Raw genomic sequence first — 19,029 nt, forward strand, 5'->3', positions numbered from 1 at the left:
ACAGTGGGTAAATGGAATAATTCACTCGAATCTGGTACTATACAGCACATATATCTCTCAGTATCAGCTTCTGTTCAGGTATAGCACATAGCAAGTAAAATTCACTCAATCAAATTCATTACATTTGACACTGTACAATCCATGAGTCCCAGTGCCAACTCTTTCAACAAGTATTGAACCCAAGTGGCAAGTAACAGGAAAATGTTCAGATTCAACACAGTGTAACAACATGGTGACATAAATAGAGGTACTGTAACATCCACTGTGTATGGTATAGAGCTGAAAATGTGTTGCTGGAAAAGCGCAGCAGGTCAGGCAGCATCCAAGGAGCAGGAGAATCGACGTTTCAGGCATGAGCCCTTCTTCAAGATTCCTGAAGAAAGGTTCATGCCCGAAACGTCGATTCTCCTGCTCCTTGGATGCTGCCTGACCTGCTGCGCTTTTCCAGCAACACATTTTCAGCTCTGATCTCCAGCATCTGCAGTCCTCACTTTTTCCTGTGTATGGTATACCTTCGTATAAGTTATTCCCATAATATACCAGTTTATCTACAATATTTAGGCACACTTAAATTGGAATCACACTGTTTCAGATTAGCACTTAGTAGCGATCCAATTTAAAACAGGGAATTTTCTATGGAAGGATGAACACTGTTAGCTACTGCTGTTAAAAAAATTACAGAATACTAAGTTACAATTCAACAGGTTCATTTGAAAGCACAAGCTTTGGAAGCGCTGCTCCTTCGTCAGGTGACCAGTGCAGCATCTTAACGACTGTATTTATTAAACAAATGATTGGACGCGACGTGCCAAACAGAAAGGAAAACAAAACGTTTAATAAAGGACCACGGTATTGATTAGAAACTGACAAACTGTTTTAGGGTTTGCTTCAAACAGTACATCACGAAGTACATTTTGTGAGCTCACACTCGGGATTCAGAGCTATGAAGGGAGTAACTACCTTGAATTCCGAATAATGCTTGCCTTGGGAGAAACACGAGGAGAAAAAGTCACGATAAATAATTTTGAATCGTAGTTTTTTTTAAAGCACTTCATTTGAACATAGTTGTTTATTAGTGACTGGGGGAGAGTACCCTTTGACTGAAAATCAAGTTTCATCCAAGCATCCAAGTATTGACTATCAGCTGTGGAGCTTAGGGGCAGGCAATTGGAATTTGGAGAGATGTCATGGGACCTCGAGAAATACGTCCAACCAGAGTTGCAACCAGATTTATGAGCCAGCAATATCTGTTTTGTTAATGTTTTCAAATCATGGATTTTACTGCCTGATCTCCTGGAATTGGTTCCCCAAAGTAGCCGTTCAGGCTGAATGTTTGGAGAAGGATGTTTCCGGGAACTCCATGAGCACGTGGGTGAGGATTATGAAGAGATCATTAAAGAGATGCTGTCAACTCCACAGAGACCAAATATGCGCATTTCCCACCATTTCCTTTCAACGTGTCTCTATGATTAACTGAATGGACGCGACTGTGACAGATGGAGTTCAATATTGCAAACTCTCACGTCAATCGCTTTGGACCTTAATAAATATTTTCTAAATGATAGGAAGCTGGGAACTGTAAATGAACAGACAATTGCTGGCCCAAGTGCAAGAAAAATTCTAAAAGTTAGAAATGGGTAGGAAGCTGGAAGAACACAGCAACTCAGGCAGCATCACGAGATGGAGAAATCGACGTTTGAGTATAGACTTTCAGGGTGCAATTAGGGGAGGTGCACTTCACTGTTAATCCAGAGACCTAGGTCATGTTCTGGAGACCAGGGTTCGAATCCCACCACAGCAGATGGTACAATTCGAATTCAACAACATCTGGAATTAAGAGTCTAAGGATGACCATGAATCCATTGTCAATTGTTAGCAAAAACCATCTGGCTCACTAATGTCCTTCTGGGAAGGAAACTGCAATTCTTATCTGGTCTGGCCTACATGTGACTCCAAACCCACAGCAATATGGTTAACTCTGAACTGCCGTCAGGGCAATTAGGGATGGGCAATAAATCCTGCCCTGCCAGTGACATCCTCATCCCAGTGAATAAAATTAAAAAAAACTTTCTTCAGGATTGGAGGTGGGTGTGGGGGGAAATAAAGGGGATGGCTTTAAAAACAATCATGAAGTGTTCTCCTCATATCAAGGGGGCTGTAATACATTGAAATTAAAGTGATGTTGCAATGGTCCAGAGCTCTGGTTTGATAGCATCCGGAGCATTGATACCAGTTCTGTGTGCAATACCTATGCCCTTTGCTTTTCTAGATGCTAGAGACTGCTGGGCTGGAAGATACTGTTGAAGGACCCCCACTGTGTACCTTGTAAGTGGTATATACAATTATTAATGTATGTTAGTGACAGGAAAAATGAATGTCTAAAGTGATCTGTAGGAGTGTCAATCAAGCAGGTAGCTTTGACATGGGTGGTATTGACCTTCTTGAAGCTGCACTCACCTGGATAAGTGGAGAGTATTCTACTACACAGTAGTCTTGTCCCTCAGAAACAGGAGACAGATTTGGAGATGTAAGGAAGTGCCAAATGTTTGGATTTATCCTCAATTCAATCAAGGAGTCCCAATTACATTTATACATTTGTTCTCATATCACGTCTTATCTGTATCCTTTATTCACTTATTTTATCAAATTCTAAGTATTGCTGCTTCAACCATTAGCCAGGGAAGTGATTTTCAGAGCCTTATATCTCTTGAAAAACATTTATCCTGCCCTCTGGTCTAACTCTGTTGCATTAGTCTTGTGTTTATGGTGAAGCAGTGTATGTGGACCCTAGGAAATCTGACAAAGTAGCACGTTACTGGGGTAGAATAAAGACATGAAATTAAGATTGGGTGGTGATAGAAAACTAGATTAGAAATTGGTGAGAAAGGTGGAAAATGTAATAGGAGTTAAGGACAGTTTACAGAGTGATTGGATGTGGGGAGGTATTCTCAAGTACACTCCATACATTACAAGTTGTCCATTCATCATGTCTGAAAATTCCTCACAGAAGTCTTTCAGGTTTGTTATCCTTCTTAAGAAGAACGCTCAATAAAGAGTCCATAAGAATTAGGAACAGTAGGAAGCCATTCAGCCCTTTGAGTCTCTTCCACCATTCAATAGGATCATGACTATTTTCTTTTTACATGGATATCTGGTAAACTAACCCCTTACAAAACTTTTCCCCATCACAAATATTCAATTAATCAACGTGCTATTATTTGGATAAATTCAGTCTCTTGAATGAAAATGAGTACTCTCAAATACTGCAGCACAATCACACTCAGGAATGCCTTTAATATATAATGTCCAGTGTCTCAGAAACCTCCTCTATCTCCATTCTCAGGATCTTAGGATATATCCTGTTTTGCCCTGATGATTTATCTTCCTTTCATCTAATTTACCTTAAATATTCCTTCACTTTATCATAATATCACTCATGTCACTCTCAACCATTCAGATTCCTCTTAACTCTCTTATACTTAACTATAATGTTGGATGCAAGCTAATGATTAAATGCCTTTCCATAGTTAAATCATTGCTAAAAATTGACTAGCTTCTCCTGTTAGGAATCTAATATTTTTGCTATCCTTGTTTAAATACTTTATTATTTCTACCTTGGCTGTTCACAACACACTTGTCTCTGAGTTGGAAGGATGTTGTTCTAGACCCACTTCAGGGCATGTAATGCAGACTGGCATTATGGTGGTGCACTGAAGGAGTAGTGCATTGGTATAAGTACTGTATTTTGCATAACATTAAACAAAGGCTTTGTCTGCACCTCCCCTCACCATCACCATCACCACCAGCAGGTATATGTAAAAGATTCAATGGTATAATTTGAAGAAAATTGTCCTGGTCAATACATGCCCTTCAACTGACATCAGTTTTATAATAGCATGCATTGCAATAACACTAATTCATATTTAAATTGTGTCTTTAACATAATATAATGTCCTAAAGCACTTCCCACAATGATGAGCCAAATTGAGGCACATAACATGTTAGATGATGAAAGGAAGTGGTCATAGGTGTAAATTTTTAGGACAGTCTCTAAAGGAGAAAAGTGAGGTAAAAAGGTCAAGAGGTTTCATGAGGGAATTCTAAATCATAATACTTGGACCACTGAAAGCAGAGTTGCCAATAATGGTAGTAGTGTAACTAAAATCAAGGATGCTACAGTGACTAGAATTAAATAAATTGCGATAACTCAAAGGTTTGTGGAACTAGATGAGATTAGAAAATGGAGGGAAAGGTAATGGAAGCATTTGAAATCTAGGATGAAAGTTTTAAGACTGTGTGAACATATGATGCCTTTTCAAAACTAAAAACCTTTTGCCCCGTATGGTTTGTATCCCTCTCTTCCTTGCCTATTCATGCATCTGTCAAGATGCCTCTTAAAATGTTGTTCTTGAATCTGTTTCTACCACCTTCCCTAGCAGCACATTCCAGGCACTTACCACCCTCTGTGTAAAAAAAAAATTGCCTCTCACATCCTCTTTAAACTCTTCCCCTTTCACCTTAAACCCTTGTCTCCAAGTAATTGACATTTCTGACATGGGAAAAAGACTCCACGATCCATTCTATTCATGCATCTCATAATTTTGTAAACCTTTATCAGGCCATCCCTCAGCCTCCAATGTTCAAGTGAAAACAAACTGAGTTCATCCAATCTCTCCTCATAGATAATACCTTCTGAATCAGGCAACATTCTGGAAATCTTTTCTTGCCCCCTTGCCAAAGTCTTCATATTCTGCTGGAAGTGTGGGGACCAGAACTGTATATAACATTGCAAATGTGATTTAACTAAAGTTCTATACAGCTGAAAAAAAGCTTACTAATTTTTATACTCTATGTCCTGACTAATGAAGGCAAGCATGCTATCTGCTTTCATGACCACCTTGTCAACTTGTGTTGCCACTTTCTGTGAACTGTGGACGTGTATGTCTAGATCCTTCTTTATGTTAATGCTTCGAAGGATTCTGCCATTTACTCAATACTTCCCTCCTACATCAGACCTTCCAAAGCAATTCACTTCACATTTGTCAGGATTAAATTCCACCTGCCATTTTTCTGCCCAATTGTCCAGACTATATGTATTCTGTGGTATCCTCTGGCAATCCTCCGCACTATCAGCAGCTTTCTCAACCTTTGTGTTTTCCACATACTTACTAATCAGACCATTTGCATTCTCCTCATAACAGGTATCCCAACACTGATCACTTCAGAATACGACTGGTCACAGATCTCCAGTCAAAATACAGCCTTCCACTGCTATTGTCTTCTAACTGACTTGGTACAAGTTAAGGCAAAGGCCACAAAACTCTGGTGACCTCAAGTTTACAGAGGGCAAACATGACAAACTAGGCAGAAATGTATTGGAATAGAGTAATAGAGTCATAGAGATGAATAGCATGGAAATAGACCCTTCGGTCCAACCCATCCATGCCGGCCAGATATCCCAACCCAATCTAGTCCCACCTGCCAGCACCTGACCCATATCCCTCCAAACCCTTCCTATTCGTATACCCATCCAAATGCCTCTTAAATGTTGCAATTGTACCAGCCTCCACCACTTCCTCTGGCAGCTCATTCCATACACACACCACCCTCTGTGTGAAAAAGGTGCCCCTTAGGTGTCTTTTATATCTTTCCCCTCTCACCCTAAACCTATGCCTTAGAGCTAACAAAAGCATGAGTATGGGTTTCAGCACTGGTGAGCTGTCACAAAAGTATAAATAAATAGTCTCAGTGATAGCACATGTATGTGATTGGAAGTGTACCTCAGGTCAAATATGAATTTGGAGCAGGGACAGAACACAATACTATTAGTCTTCCCAAAGAGAAGGAAACTTCTGCACATCCAGTCCTGAAAGTCAGATAAGCAGTCTTATCTCAGTAACAGTGGAGAAATCAAGAGAGGTGGTGGTGAGGTTTGCCATTGTGTTGTCAGCATCCATGTGAAGAGTAATTCTGTGCTTCAGACGAAGTTCATGAGGAGCAGCAGATGGATGAGAAGCGGTGGTTGGGGACAGTGGAGATAGGGATCAAGAACGTAGGGAGACACCAATTTGTCTGAAGATTATTTCATTGCAGTTGTGTAAGCCTGGAGAGAGCATGTGGCTACACTTTAAAAGTCCTTCTCTGTCTGCAAAGTGCTTTTAGATACACTGTGTGAAATGCAATATAGAAACGCAAATACTTTTGATTTACCTTTTCTCATTGTCATTCAGCATTTCTTTGCACTTGTAACCTTATCTTATTGTCGATTTTTTTCCCTAGACACTGCAGCACCCTATAGAGTCATAGAGATGTACAGCATGGAAACAGATCCTTCAGTCCAACCTGTCCATGTCAACCAGATAGCCCAACCCAATCTAGTCCCACCTGCCAGCACCCGGCCCATATCCCTCCAAACCCTTCTACTCATGTACCCATCCAAATGCCTCTTAAATGTTGCAATTGTACCAGCCTCCACCAATTCCTCTGGAAGCCCATTCCATACACGTACCACCCTCTGTGTGAAAAAGTTGCCCCTTAGGTCTCTTTTGTATCTTTCCCCTCTCACCCTAAACCTATGCCCTCTAGTTCTGGACTCCCCAACCCCAGGGAAAGGACTTTGTCTATTTATCCTATCCATGCCCCTCATAATTTTGTAAACCTCTATAAGGTCATCCCTCAGCCTCCGACGCTCCAGGGAAAACAGCCCCGGCCTGTTCAGCTTCTCCCTATAGCTCAAATCCTCTAACCCTGGCAACATCCTTGTAAATCTTTTCTGAACCCTTTCAAGTTTCACAACATCTTTCCGATAGGAAGGAGACCAGAACTGCACGCAATATTCCAACAGTGGCTTAAACAATGTCCTGGACAGCCGCAACATGACCTCCCAACTCCTGTACTCAATACTCTGTCGAATAAAAGAAAACATACCAAATGCCTTCTTCACTATCCTATCCTCCTGTGACCACTTTCAAGGAGCTAAGCACTCCAAGGTCTCTTTGTTCAGAACACTCCCTACGACCTTACCATTAAGTGTATAAGTCCTGCTAAGATTTGCTTTCCCAAAATGCAGCACCTCGCATTTATCTGAATTAAATTCCATCTGCCACTTCGCAGCCCATTGGCCCATCTGGTCAGGATCCTGTTGTAATCTGAGGTAACCCTCTTCGCTGTCCACTACACCTCCGCCTTAGGTTAGCACAATAGAGTTAGCCTTGTACTCAAGTTTCTGGTTCGTGTTTAAACAATTCTATGGGAATATCCTATGGACTAAGTCAATATGGCGAGTTATCTTGAAACCAGTTGCAAATAAAAAACATACAAATGGCGTAATAGTCAACCGTGAGAAGATTTTAATAAAGCTTAGCAAAATAAAGCTTATCCTTCTCTAAACCATCTTTTTGATTGGCACAATTCGGTTTTTTTTAAAAAAAATGTCTGTTTAATGTTTGAAATCTTCAGTAATTTGTAGCTACTGTATGACATCGACAATTCGGCCCAACTCCAAGATTTGATTTTAACTTTCTCTCTCTCTTGTCATACAAGCGTTCTCTGCAAACCATTGATATTGCTCATCTTAATTAAAAGATGCAGATTTTCCAGGTCGGGAATAACTGGAGTAAGGCTGGGTTTCCAAAATACTCAAAATCTATGAATCACACATTGTGCAACGGAACTCCCAATATAAGAAGGACCGGCTCAACGGGAGCAGAGTGAAGAGTCGGGCGGCGAGCCAGTCAACAGGTAAGCAAACTCGGAGCCTGTGACAGGGGAGGGAGGGAGTCAGAGATTCCCGATCAGAGACGGGCTGTGGGCAGTTTGGTATTCGGAAAGGGAAGTGAGACGTAGAGACAGGTTTTTTTTTCCCCCTCTAAGTTGTTGATGTTCATTTACATAAGTAGGATTTACTCAAACAGCACATGATTTTTGTTGTAGAATCCTGCTGCCCTTGCAGCTGTAACTGCACCAGGTTCCTGTCCTATCAGTATTGTCACTGAGTTCAACTCCGCCCGGGACCAGGCTGAGAAGGGGAATTTATATTCAACATTTTTGAAACTACTTTTTATAATTTTTTTTGTCTCTCCATTTGGACCTCTCACCTATTTCGCGCAGACTTCCCTTTTTGTCATATTTCTGCTTTTAGTCGTCCTTTGCAAACATGAACTTGTTTTATTTTCCCTTTTAGTTTTTCCTCACTCAAACTCTCTCTTGTTTTCTTAACTTTCCGCCCTCACTCACTTTATTCCCTTTTTGTTTGTTTTCTTATTTTTTTTTCGCTGACGACCTCATTGCCTTTCTGCTAAGTTCTCCCCAATTTCTCTCTCATTTCGTGATTACTGTTTCCCATTCTCTCTCATTTCATCTCTCTGTCCCGTCCGTCACCCTGTCCTGTTCTATTCCTCTGTCACGCTCAATCTTTTTCAGACTCTTCCTCCATAACCCTTCTCCCCGTTACTGTTCCCGTGTCCCCCGAACACCCTGCCTCGTTTTCCATCTTTTCTTTTTCAACGAACCTTTCAATGTCTTGATCCTCCTCTTTCGGGAAGCTGAGAGTGAAACATGGTTGTGAAGTGGGAACATTTGACTGACTGACACATTCTCATTCGTCTTGGTGACCATCGTGAGGGAGAAATCAAGTCTCACCCCACTCCCCCCGCCACTTGATTTGAATGCAGCTTTGCCCCAGCTGTGTGATTCATTCACCTGTCCTTGGCCCCCAGTTAGAGCAGGGGAGCAGTGATGCGTCCTGACCAGGCACGACAGGACTCTGAGGAACCATTGGGGGAACTACCCTGTGTTGAGGGAGGCATGGGCACTGAATGGTGCTATGGGACAGCAAGAGAGAAGTGTCACTTTAAAGAATTGGACTCTCTTAAAGGGGCGTATCCTCTTCCCTCCAGGTGAGTGTAGGGCCTTGGCCAGTGCACTGAGGGTTTGGGTAGGCACCTCTCCTATAATATTCATGTTTCACTCTCTGACAATGAATAAACGGCGGACATTACCTGCATTTGTTCTAGATTCAGCTTTCTTCTCCCGATTCACCCATCGTCTGAGCAATTCTTCACCTCAAGCTTTCAGGATGACGAATTTCGCTATGCCCGCGTGGACCATTCTGTGGTTATTGGCTCCTCTGTGCTCAGGACGTCCCACCGCCACTGACAAACTGATCAGAGACACCCGTCTCTTGGCCCGGACCGTCATCAGCCGCATTCAGGAGGCCAACAATCAGGTATGGCAACATTTCCACTCTCCGAGCCACATCCTGCTGGGTGGGGGAAAGGGAAGTTTGGCACAGGGATAGGAACAGAGTGACTGGGATTGCGAGGAAAGTTACGAGGCGCTGGTGAAATGCAACTACTTCCATGACAGCTACACAACTTTCAAATGAGTGGTATGTAGGCGGTACCCACCGTCTTCAGGTTCATTTGTTTTTACCGCTGTCATTCGGGCCAGGATTGTTGGCTAGGATTCCAGAGTGGTCCCCTGCACTTCCATTAGTGCCGGCTGTCTATAACACCCACAAGAATCAGTGTGATTGGCAAATTAAGCAGACCTGGGAAAAGGGATAGAAGGAAATGAGCAGACAGGGTAATGAAATCATCTGGGAAACTTCAAAATTATGCTTAAAGTTGCAGCTCTCAGTCGTTCGTCCAGAAATTCAGTCAGGTATCCGCCCAACTGTGTACCTAGCTGTTCACTGGATGATTCAACCAGAGGCTCACCCAGATGTTTACCCAGGGACTCACCCCGATGTTTACCCAGGGATTCACCCCGATGTTTACCCAGAGATTCACCCCAATGTTTACCCAGGGATTCACCCCGATGTTTACCCAGGGATTCACCCCGATGTTTACCCAGGGACTCACCCCGATGTTTACCCAGGGATTCACCCCGATGTTTACCCAGGGATTCACCCCGATGTTTACCCAGAGATTCACCCCAATGTTTACCCAGGGATTCACCCCGATGTTTACCCAGGGATTCACCCCAATGTTTACCCAGGGATTCACCCCGATGTTTACCCAGGGATTCACCCCGATGTTTACCCAGGGACTCACTCAGATGTTTACCCATTGATTCACCTCGATGTTTACCCAGGGACTCACTCAGATGTTTACCCAGAGATTCACCCCGATGTTTACCCAGGGACTCACTCAGATGTTTACCCAGAGATTCACCCCGATGTTTACCCAGGGATTCACACAGGGATTCACCCAGTGACTTACCGAGATATTCACCCAAGTTTCGCCTTTCCGTTCCTTTTCAACATGAATCCCAGAAACGTCTGAACGGTAAACGTTTCATTTCGGTGCAGAAAAACTCCAGCAATCTCGCTTGGAAGGATTACCTGGCGGTCCTCAATGTTCCGGTTACTGCATGTAAACCACATAAATCAGCATCTTCAATAACTAAACCATCTTCTGTGGAAACCTCAGTAAAATAACAGATCGTCCTGAGAAAACGAGAGAGCGATGGTGTAAGGAAGTTTTGCGCAAAGTTATTGCAAGTAACAGAAAGCAGAGGGAAAATGAACGGGGAACAGGAGAGATACAGGAGAAAGGAGGGAGAGTAATAAAGAGGCTGCAATAATAAATGAAGAACGAGTTGGAATTGGAAATCTCTCATTGCCCATATCAAGGTATTTTCCATCCTGGGAATTTACCGCTGTAAGAACAAGCGTCCGTCAATTTCAGGTAAATCTTTCGCTGAAACGATCTAGAAACAATATTCATATATCTGACATGTGCAGGTAATTGTCGGTTTAGTCAGCCAATTCCTGCAAGAGGGCTATCTCCAGGCCACCCGAGCTAACTTCAGAAGCTCAGCTGAAACTCGATCCGATTGACGAAGCGAAAATAGCAAGAACGGACGGAACTACACCGTAACCGTTTAGAGTGTTGAGTGAAACAAAAATCTGAATTTTTAAAAATCGCATTCCAACTTAAAAATAAAGAGGCAAAACCGGCAAATGAAAACAAAGGTTCGGTCGGAAATATACATGAAAAGCTAGAAAACAATTTAAACCGAAGTGATGGAAGTTTTATTGTGACGGAAGAAATTCCCTTTCCTATAGAAGTTGAGACTGGGAAGTCTAGATGTGAGATCACATACGGCACCGATTAACACGTTGGTATCGGGCACCAGCGTCGACTAAAGTCCTCTCTCCGTCGTTTCCGAACCGGGCAATTGCTCATTAAAGTAACACATACTAACTCGCGAGGCAAGAACATTAAATATTTCAATTTTCTCCAGCCTGTAACTCCTGAGGCAGAATCCCCGAAGGACGGCAATGCCTTATTGTGCATTCGTCCCTGAGTTGGCTTGGGACAGCAGTCCCTGCGATAGGATTAGTTATACCGCGCAAGTTCCTCTGGGCTAGGGAGGGGACACACCTTACACTGGGGCAATGCTTGCTGGCTCCTGCTCGGTTTGCAACTGTGGGAAGGTGGGTGAGGAAAGTTCAGTACGAATACAGGAAACGTCAGGAGGAAGGTTGAACTGCTTGGTCTTCGAGCAGTATATGGAGACTCGGGCCAGGGCAGGAGTTAGATGAAGAATTAAAGTCATAACAGACTAATTAATAATCTTGTAAAAAAGATCTTGAGAGACCAGTGACCATACTGTTACATAATTTTCCATTCAGTTTCAAAAAGATGAGTTCAATCGGGAACTAAGGTCTAAAATCTAAGCAAGGGCAATTATGAAAGTATAAGGAGGAAGTTAAGGAGGACTATGGTGTTAAAAATCACACAACACCAGGTTATTGTCCAACAGATTTATTTGGAGGCACTAGAGCACTGCTCCTTCATGAACCTGTTGGACTATAACCTGGTGTTGTGTGATTTTTAACTTTGTACACCCCAGTCCAACACCGGTGTCTCCAAATCATGGTAGATTGGATCTTGTTGGCAGATAGGCAATGGCTAATATTTAAAGAGTTTGAGTTTCGGTTTCAACAATTATACATTCCTTTAAGACAAAAATACAGAATGGAAAAAATGAGATATTCATAGCTGACAAGGGAAGTTAAAGATAGGTTCCGATCAGAAGAGAAGACTCACAAAATTATCAAAAGAAGTTGAAAGCCCGAATATTGGGAAAATTTTACAATCCGGCAAAGGATGACCAAAAGTTGATACTAACAGAATAGAATATGAATTTAAAATAGAAAGAAATATAAAATTGAATTGTAAAAGCTTCTGTAGATTTGTAAAAAGGAAAAGATTAGCAAAGGCAAACCTTTGTCAATGACATCCAACGACAGGAGAATGTATAATAGGCAATAGAGAAATGGCAAAGAAGCTATATAGGTACTTTGTGTCTATCTTCATAGTGGAAGACATAGGATGAATTCTTGAAATAGTTACAATCCAAGGATCGAGTGAAAATGTAGAAGTAAAATAAATTAGCAGTAGTTAAAAGAAAGGGTTGTAAGGAAAAATTAATGGGACAGAAATATTTTACTCCATATCCCAAGATTATGTCCCCTGCTCCTGGACTCACAAACCAGGGAAAACTTACACCCTGCATCTAGTCTGACCAGCCCTGTCAGAAATTTATACATTTCAATCAGATCCCTTCTCATTCTTCTATTTGAAACATTCCCTCCTCAGTGGAGCGGCCTGCCATCCCTGTTGATAATCTATTCAGTCTTTGCTCACAGGGAACTACAGATATGTTAGCTTGAAATCAGTAGTTGGGAAAATGCTAGAATTATAAAGGATGTGATTCCTCAATATTTAGAAAAAATAGTCATTTGTTCAGAGGTAATGATGATTTATGAAGTGTGTATCATGTTCGACAAATTGGTTGCTGCAATATGAAAGCTTAAAACCTCCTGTACCAGTGTCATTTGTAACATTAACCCAAATGCAAAGTTTGACAGTTTTTATGGGAGAAAGTGAGGTCTGCAGATGCTGGAGATCAGAGCTGAAAATGTGTTGCTGGAAAAGCGCAGCAGGTCAGGCAGCATCCAAGGAACAGGAAATTCGACTTTTCGGGCATAAGCCCTTCATCAGCCCTTCCTGATGAAGGGCTTATGCCCGAAACGTCAAATTTCCTGTTCCTTGGATACTGCCTGACCTGCTGCGCTTTGACAGTTTTTAACCTGGTACAGGTAGATAATTGACAGACAAGTAAGTGCTTACATGATACTGGTAGACAGATAATTTTTTAAAATTGATGGTATTGATAGATAAAATCACGTATGTTTTTTTTCAGTTCAAGCCAGCACCAAGCCTCATTTTCAGCGGATTAGACCTAATTCCGGAACCACTCAAAGGGAATAACCTAGAGAGCCTTGGGACTGTGGATGAGGCACTGGGCTGCTTCATTGAGAGTCTGGACACACTCCAGATGGATAACACACTGCAGATCCAAACTGACGTGAAGAACCTCAAAGTCCTGGTCAGGTCTTTGGCCACTTCATACGGCTGCTCTGTCTCTAGATGTGAGAAGGCACATCACCTGAAGAGATTTCTCCAGAAGAATTCTGCTTTTGTTTTTACCATTAGACATGTGATTCTGGACAGGCTCCAAAAATACCTGATTAGGCTTCTCAGGACTTTGGATAACCCCAAGAGCTGCAAGGCTTCTTAATCTATGAACAGGTCCAGTGGATGCATAATAGAGCATTTGAAAAATGCATCAACAACAACGTATATTAAAGAGGCATGGCATTTTCTTAGCTGCATATAAACTAATACCACAGTCTTTACCCAGCAATAGGACTGGTATAATTGGATCTCAGAGATATGTTAATCTCACTAAACATACCTGGAAATATTAGCAGAAACAGAGAAAAGTTTGTTCAATCCATTGATCACCAACTTCCTCTGCCAGAAATCAAAAATATAGAAATATGTTTAAATTACATATATTCAATTGATTCTAATTTGCCTACCAAGCCCTCACCTGTAAACTCAAACTCATCCAAAACTCTGCTGCCTGAATCTGAACTTCATCCAAGACCCATTCATTTAGCACCCTTGTGGTTGCTGGCATATATTGCTCCCAATCTGGCAACACCTCAACATTAAAGTTTTCAGTCCTGTATTCAAATCCGTCTGTAACTTTACCTGTCCTTACCTTTGCGATCTCCTCCAGTGTTCCAATGTTCTCAGATCTCTGCATTTCTCCAATTATGGTCATTCACACATCTGTGGTTTTCATCACACCACCATTGGAGAATGGGTCTTCTTTTTCCATAGGTCCCCAGCTTTGGAATTCGCTCTCCAAATATTTTTATTTTTAACTTCTCTCCTCCTTTAATTCAGTTTTAAAATTCATCCTTTATTAAGATTCTTGTCACCTGCCCTAATATTTCCTTCAGAGGGTCAATGTCAAATTTTGTTACTTTGGGAGATTTTTACTATGGTAATGACATGATGCAGTTGCAAGTCTTTTGGGCTGGCATGTATAGAGTTTGCACATTCTCCCCATGTCTGCGTGGGGTTACTCCAGATGCTCCGGTTTCCTCCCACAGTCCAAAGATGTGCAGGTCAGGTGAATTGGCCATGCTAAATTGCCCATAGTGTTAGGTTTATTAGTCAGGAGTAAATGTAGGGTAGGGGACTAGGTCTGAATGGGTTGCTCTTTGGAGGGTCGGTGTGGACTTGTTGGGCTGAAGGGCCTGTTTCCATTCTGTAGGGAATCTGATCTAATTGTTGATCTAAATGGAACATTGCACAACCTCAGGACATCTGAAAGCACTTCACTTCCAGTGAAGTATTTTCAAATGCTATCACTGATACAATATGCAATTTGGTAATATATCAGAGATTTCCTGTTAAACTGAAATTATGCAGCTATAGAAAGTGCATTGATGTCAATTTAATGTTTAAAACACCGGGTTTAGTAACTTATTTATTTATTTACAGCAAGTAGACTTCACAGTAGGAAAGATTACACAGTGATACCATTTCTTTGTCAGTCAATCCTTTGGAGGTATGTAGCCAGAGGAAAAGCATTGATGGTTCTTGACATTTCACACATCAGTTTTGGTAACTTATTTATTTATTTACAGCAGGTATACTTTACAATATAGACAAGATTTAGAAGCAATACCATTTCTTTGTCAGGAAATCCTTTTTCAAGGCAATAATTAAGTAGTGTTTCTACTTTTTTACATCCACTATTAGTATTAAACATCAACTGATCAGGTATAACATGGCCTAAGCTGCCAGATGAAACATTTCTGAGTTCTATTTTTGTAAGATTCCATGTAAAACAAAGTTTCCTTTGCAGTCACCAAGTGCCTTAGCTCTATTCTTCATTAGAGTTGTTCATTGCCAAGGATTGGAGCCAAACAGTAATTCATTGCTGTGTGTAACATAGTGACACAGTCTCACAGTCTTACTGGTGCTGTACATTTGAAACCTACTTATTGCATGAAGTTCTCCAATACAGATCAAGCTTGACTCCAACTGTTGATCCACATTTATTTGTAAGACTGACAGTCTAATTTCACCTGTGCTTTCCCTTTTTCCTTATTGCTTATTCTCTGTTCACACTCTGTATTTACTAAATATGTACAGTGGATCTTTAGATGCCTACATATTACCTAATTGAATTGAAACAGGATTTAAAAGAACAAGTGAACTGTGTTGCTTTTATATTGGGAAAAATGTAACTTATTTATAATAATGTAGGTTTTAAGATTGATGCTTGTATTTCTAACTTATTAAAAATAAATGCACTACTTTAATATTTAAATATTGCTGTCTTATTTATATATTTCATTTATGCCTACCATATTCAAATCACATTGAGGGATCTTAAATTTTGTCCAATCCACACAGCACTGTACATTTTTTCATTCTGGTAATGGGACCTAGAAGTACCTGCACTAAAGTATTTCCTACAATTTTAAATAATTATCGAATTGCAGAACAAAGGAAACCATTCAGCATTAGTTCCATGCCAATGTTTGAAAATCTAACCTAATAAGTTCCATTCTGGTTTTTTCTGTGCAATCCTGGAAATCTCACTTTTCACTTTTAATTCGAATTCTTTGCAAAGTTAAAACTGAATTTACTTCCATCACCTTTTCAGGCAGTACATTTCATGCCCAAACAACTGGTTGTGAAAAATAACTGTCTTCGTCTTACTCCAGTTCTTTTCCTAATTAGTGTCAAAAAGTGTAGTGCTGGAAAAAGCACAGCAGGTCAAGCAGCATCCGAGGATCAGGAGAGTTGATGTTTCAGGCATAAGACCTTCATCAGGAACATTCGTGATGAAGAGCTTATGTCCAAAATGTCAACTCTCCTGCTCCTTGGATGCTGTCTGACCTGCTGTGCTTTGCCAGCACCTCACTTTTCAACTCTGATCTCCAGCATCTGCAGTCCTCACTTTCTTTTTTCCTAATTAGCTTGGATCTTTGTTCACTGGTTACTGACCTTCTAATGAAGGTTTGCTCTTATTTGATCAAAGCCCTTCATAATTTTGAATACCATTCTTAAATGTCTCCTTATATTTGTCTGCTCTCAAGGGAGCAATCAAGAATTTCTAGCCTCTGCACATGTTGAAAAACTGTAAGTTAAAGATTACACATAAATACAGAGACCAAAGAATTAATGGAACATTTTCTCTACATCCACTCTATCCAGGACCCTCAGTAGTCTGTAAGTTTCAATAAATCAACTCCATCCTCCTAACCTCCATCAATTACAGACCCAGAACCCTGCACTGCTCCTTATATGACAAGTCCTTCATCCCTGATATTATTCTTGTAAATCTCTGGAACCCTACCAAGGTCAGCACTTAGATACAGGGCCCAAAACTGCTTATAACATACCAAATACAATCTGACCAGAGTCTTAAAGTCATATAGACATAGAACCTATTCAGCCTCTCTCTGTAGCTCAAACCCTCCAACCCTGGGAACATCCTTGTAAGTCTTTTCTGAACCCTTTCAAATTTCACAGCATCTTTCCTAAAGCAGGCAGACCAGAACCGAACACAGAGTTCTAAAAGTGGCCGAACCAATATTCTGTATAATCACAACACGACTTCCCAACTCCTATACTCAATGCACTGACCAATAAAGGCAAGTGTACCAAACACCTTCTTCACTACTCTGTCTACCTGTGACTCCACTTTCAAGGAGCTCCAAGGTCTCTTTGTTCAGCAACAATCCCCAGATCCTTATGTCGTGCCCCCATTTTTACTACCAAAATGTAATACCTCAAATTTATCCAAATTAAACTCCACCTGCCACTCCTCAGCCCATTTGTCCATTTGATACAGCCTCAGCAGTACATCTTTGCTCTTGTATTCTAGACCCTTCAAAATAAATGCTAACATTGCATTTGCCATCTTAGCTATCAACTGAAATCGCATGCTAACTTTAAGAAATCCTTGGGTAGGTCTCCTGTGTCCTTTTGTGCTTTGGATTTCTCAAGTCTTTCTTGTTTAGAAAATAGTCCAAGCCCCTATTCTTTCTAATAAAGTGCGCAACCTTACATTTTCCCACATTATGTCTATCTTTGCCTGCTCTCCCCTGCCTATCCAAGACCACCTGCAGCCTCCCTGCTTCCTCAACATTGCCTGTTACTCCAACTATCTTTGTGTCTTCTACAAACTTACCAACAGTGCCTTGAGTTCCTGTCCAGACTGTCCACATACAACTCTACTTTCGCTGTATCAGAGCTGTCAGACCTGCAGAGTTTCTCCAACAATTTCAATTTTTGTATTTAATGAGAAAATTGATTGCAATTTTGAGTTGTCCACTCAATGTTCTGGTAGTCCCACAGAGAGGGAAAACATTGGGAACGATTTACACCAGGAAGCCACAAACGAGCAAGAGGGAAGGGCTGCAAATGGAGAAAGAGTAACAAGTAGCAGCGGGCAGTGTTAGTGAAGGCAGCAATGTTTAGCTTTTCGGAGGTGTACTCTCCTTAAGCACTAAATCACTTCTCTGTCCCGCACGAACTCAAACTGACCGTCTTCCTGTTTGGCAGCCGCTGCCTGAGCTCCGGCCGCTTGGTTCTTGATGTTGAGAGAGTGAGAGTGGAAGAGGGCAGACCACATAGTCTCATATTAACAGTCAATTCCAGCCCATATAGTTTCACCTGAGCACATTGGGAGCCAAAGGATCGAAATCATTTTGTTTCCCATGGGCACCAACACCTCTCTGGGTATATCTATTGGTCCATATACAACTTGTGTATGGACCAATAGATTTGTACATTGTTACAAATGTAAAATAATCTGAAAGTGACCATTATATGATTGAAATCACTGGAGAGTTTGTTAAGGAACACATGAAATGATGCTAAGTTTCTAGCTTTAGGTAGAGCAGGTTTTAATATAAGGAACATAGATTGTGCAAAATAAATTGGGCAGCTGGATAGTTGGGATATTTTTGGATTTCGTTTTCCTGCATACATTCTGGGCCGGATTTTCAGAGGCATGGTAATCACAGTCAGTGATATTTCGCTCCTTCTTTTTAAAAACCAACAAGCTCCTAACTTCTGGCAGGTGATTGTGATCACGGATTCCAAAGAAACGTGCAGCCTAGTTTCCATCTTCCGTTGTGCAATAATCGCCAGACAAGCATGTTCCCTTCCAGTCGGTGAACATTTCAACAGTCAGGGACATTCGGCCTCGGGTCTTTGGGTGACTATCCTTCAAGGTGGACTTTGGGATATGCAACAACGCAGAGTGGCCAAGCAGAGGCTGATAGCCAAGTTCGGAACCAATGAGGATGGCCTCAACTGAGACTTTGGATTCATGTCACACTACAGATGACCCCTCTCCATTATAGACTCTCTCACGCACACCCACAAGCACACATACATACACATTCTTACATACTTATGCAGACACACTCATACACCCCACACACTCACATCGACTCACAAGTGTATACTCCATCTCACTCACACACATACTTTACCAAGCATACACACACGCAAACACACACGCACACTCTCTCTCTTGGACGCACACACAATATATGTCTATGGGGTGAATTTGCATTTGCAGAATTGTATTTGAGATAAATTATAATTTGCTCAAAATTTGCCCAAT

General features: G+C 41.3%; 1 protein-coding gene across 1 annotated transcript; it reads left to right on the forward strand.

Annotated features, from left to right (window-relative positions):
- The first annotated feature begins 8,977 nt into the window (after positions 1 to 8,977).
- LOC132826578 (leptin-like) lies at positions 8,978 to 13,643 on the forward strand. Its single transcript, XM_060842535.1, has 2 exons — positions 8,978 to 9,226; positions 13,219 to 13,643. Exons 1-2 carry the CDS (start codon positions 8,978 to 8,980, stop codon positions 13,594 to 13,596), a joined length of 627 nt encoding a protein of 208 aa, XP_060698518.1. The 3' UTR covers positions 13,597 to 13,643.
- Positions 13,644 to 19,029: the final 5,386 nt, after the last annotated feature.

This window comes from Hemiscyllium ocellatum, chromosome 23 (genome assembly GCF_020745735.1).
Source record: "Hemiscyllium ocellatum isolate sHemOce1 chromosome 23, sHemOce1.pat.X.cur, whole genome shotgun sequence".
In the NCBI taxonomy this organism is placed as follows: Eukaryota; Metazoa; Chordata; class Chondrichthyes; order Orectolobiformes; family Hemiscylliidae; genus Hemiscyllium; species Hemiscyllium ocellatum.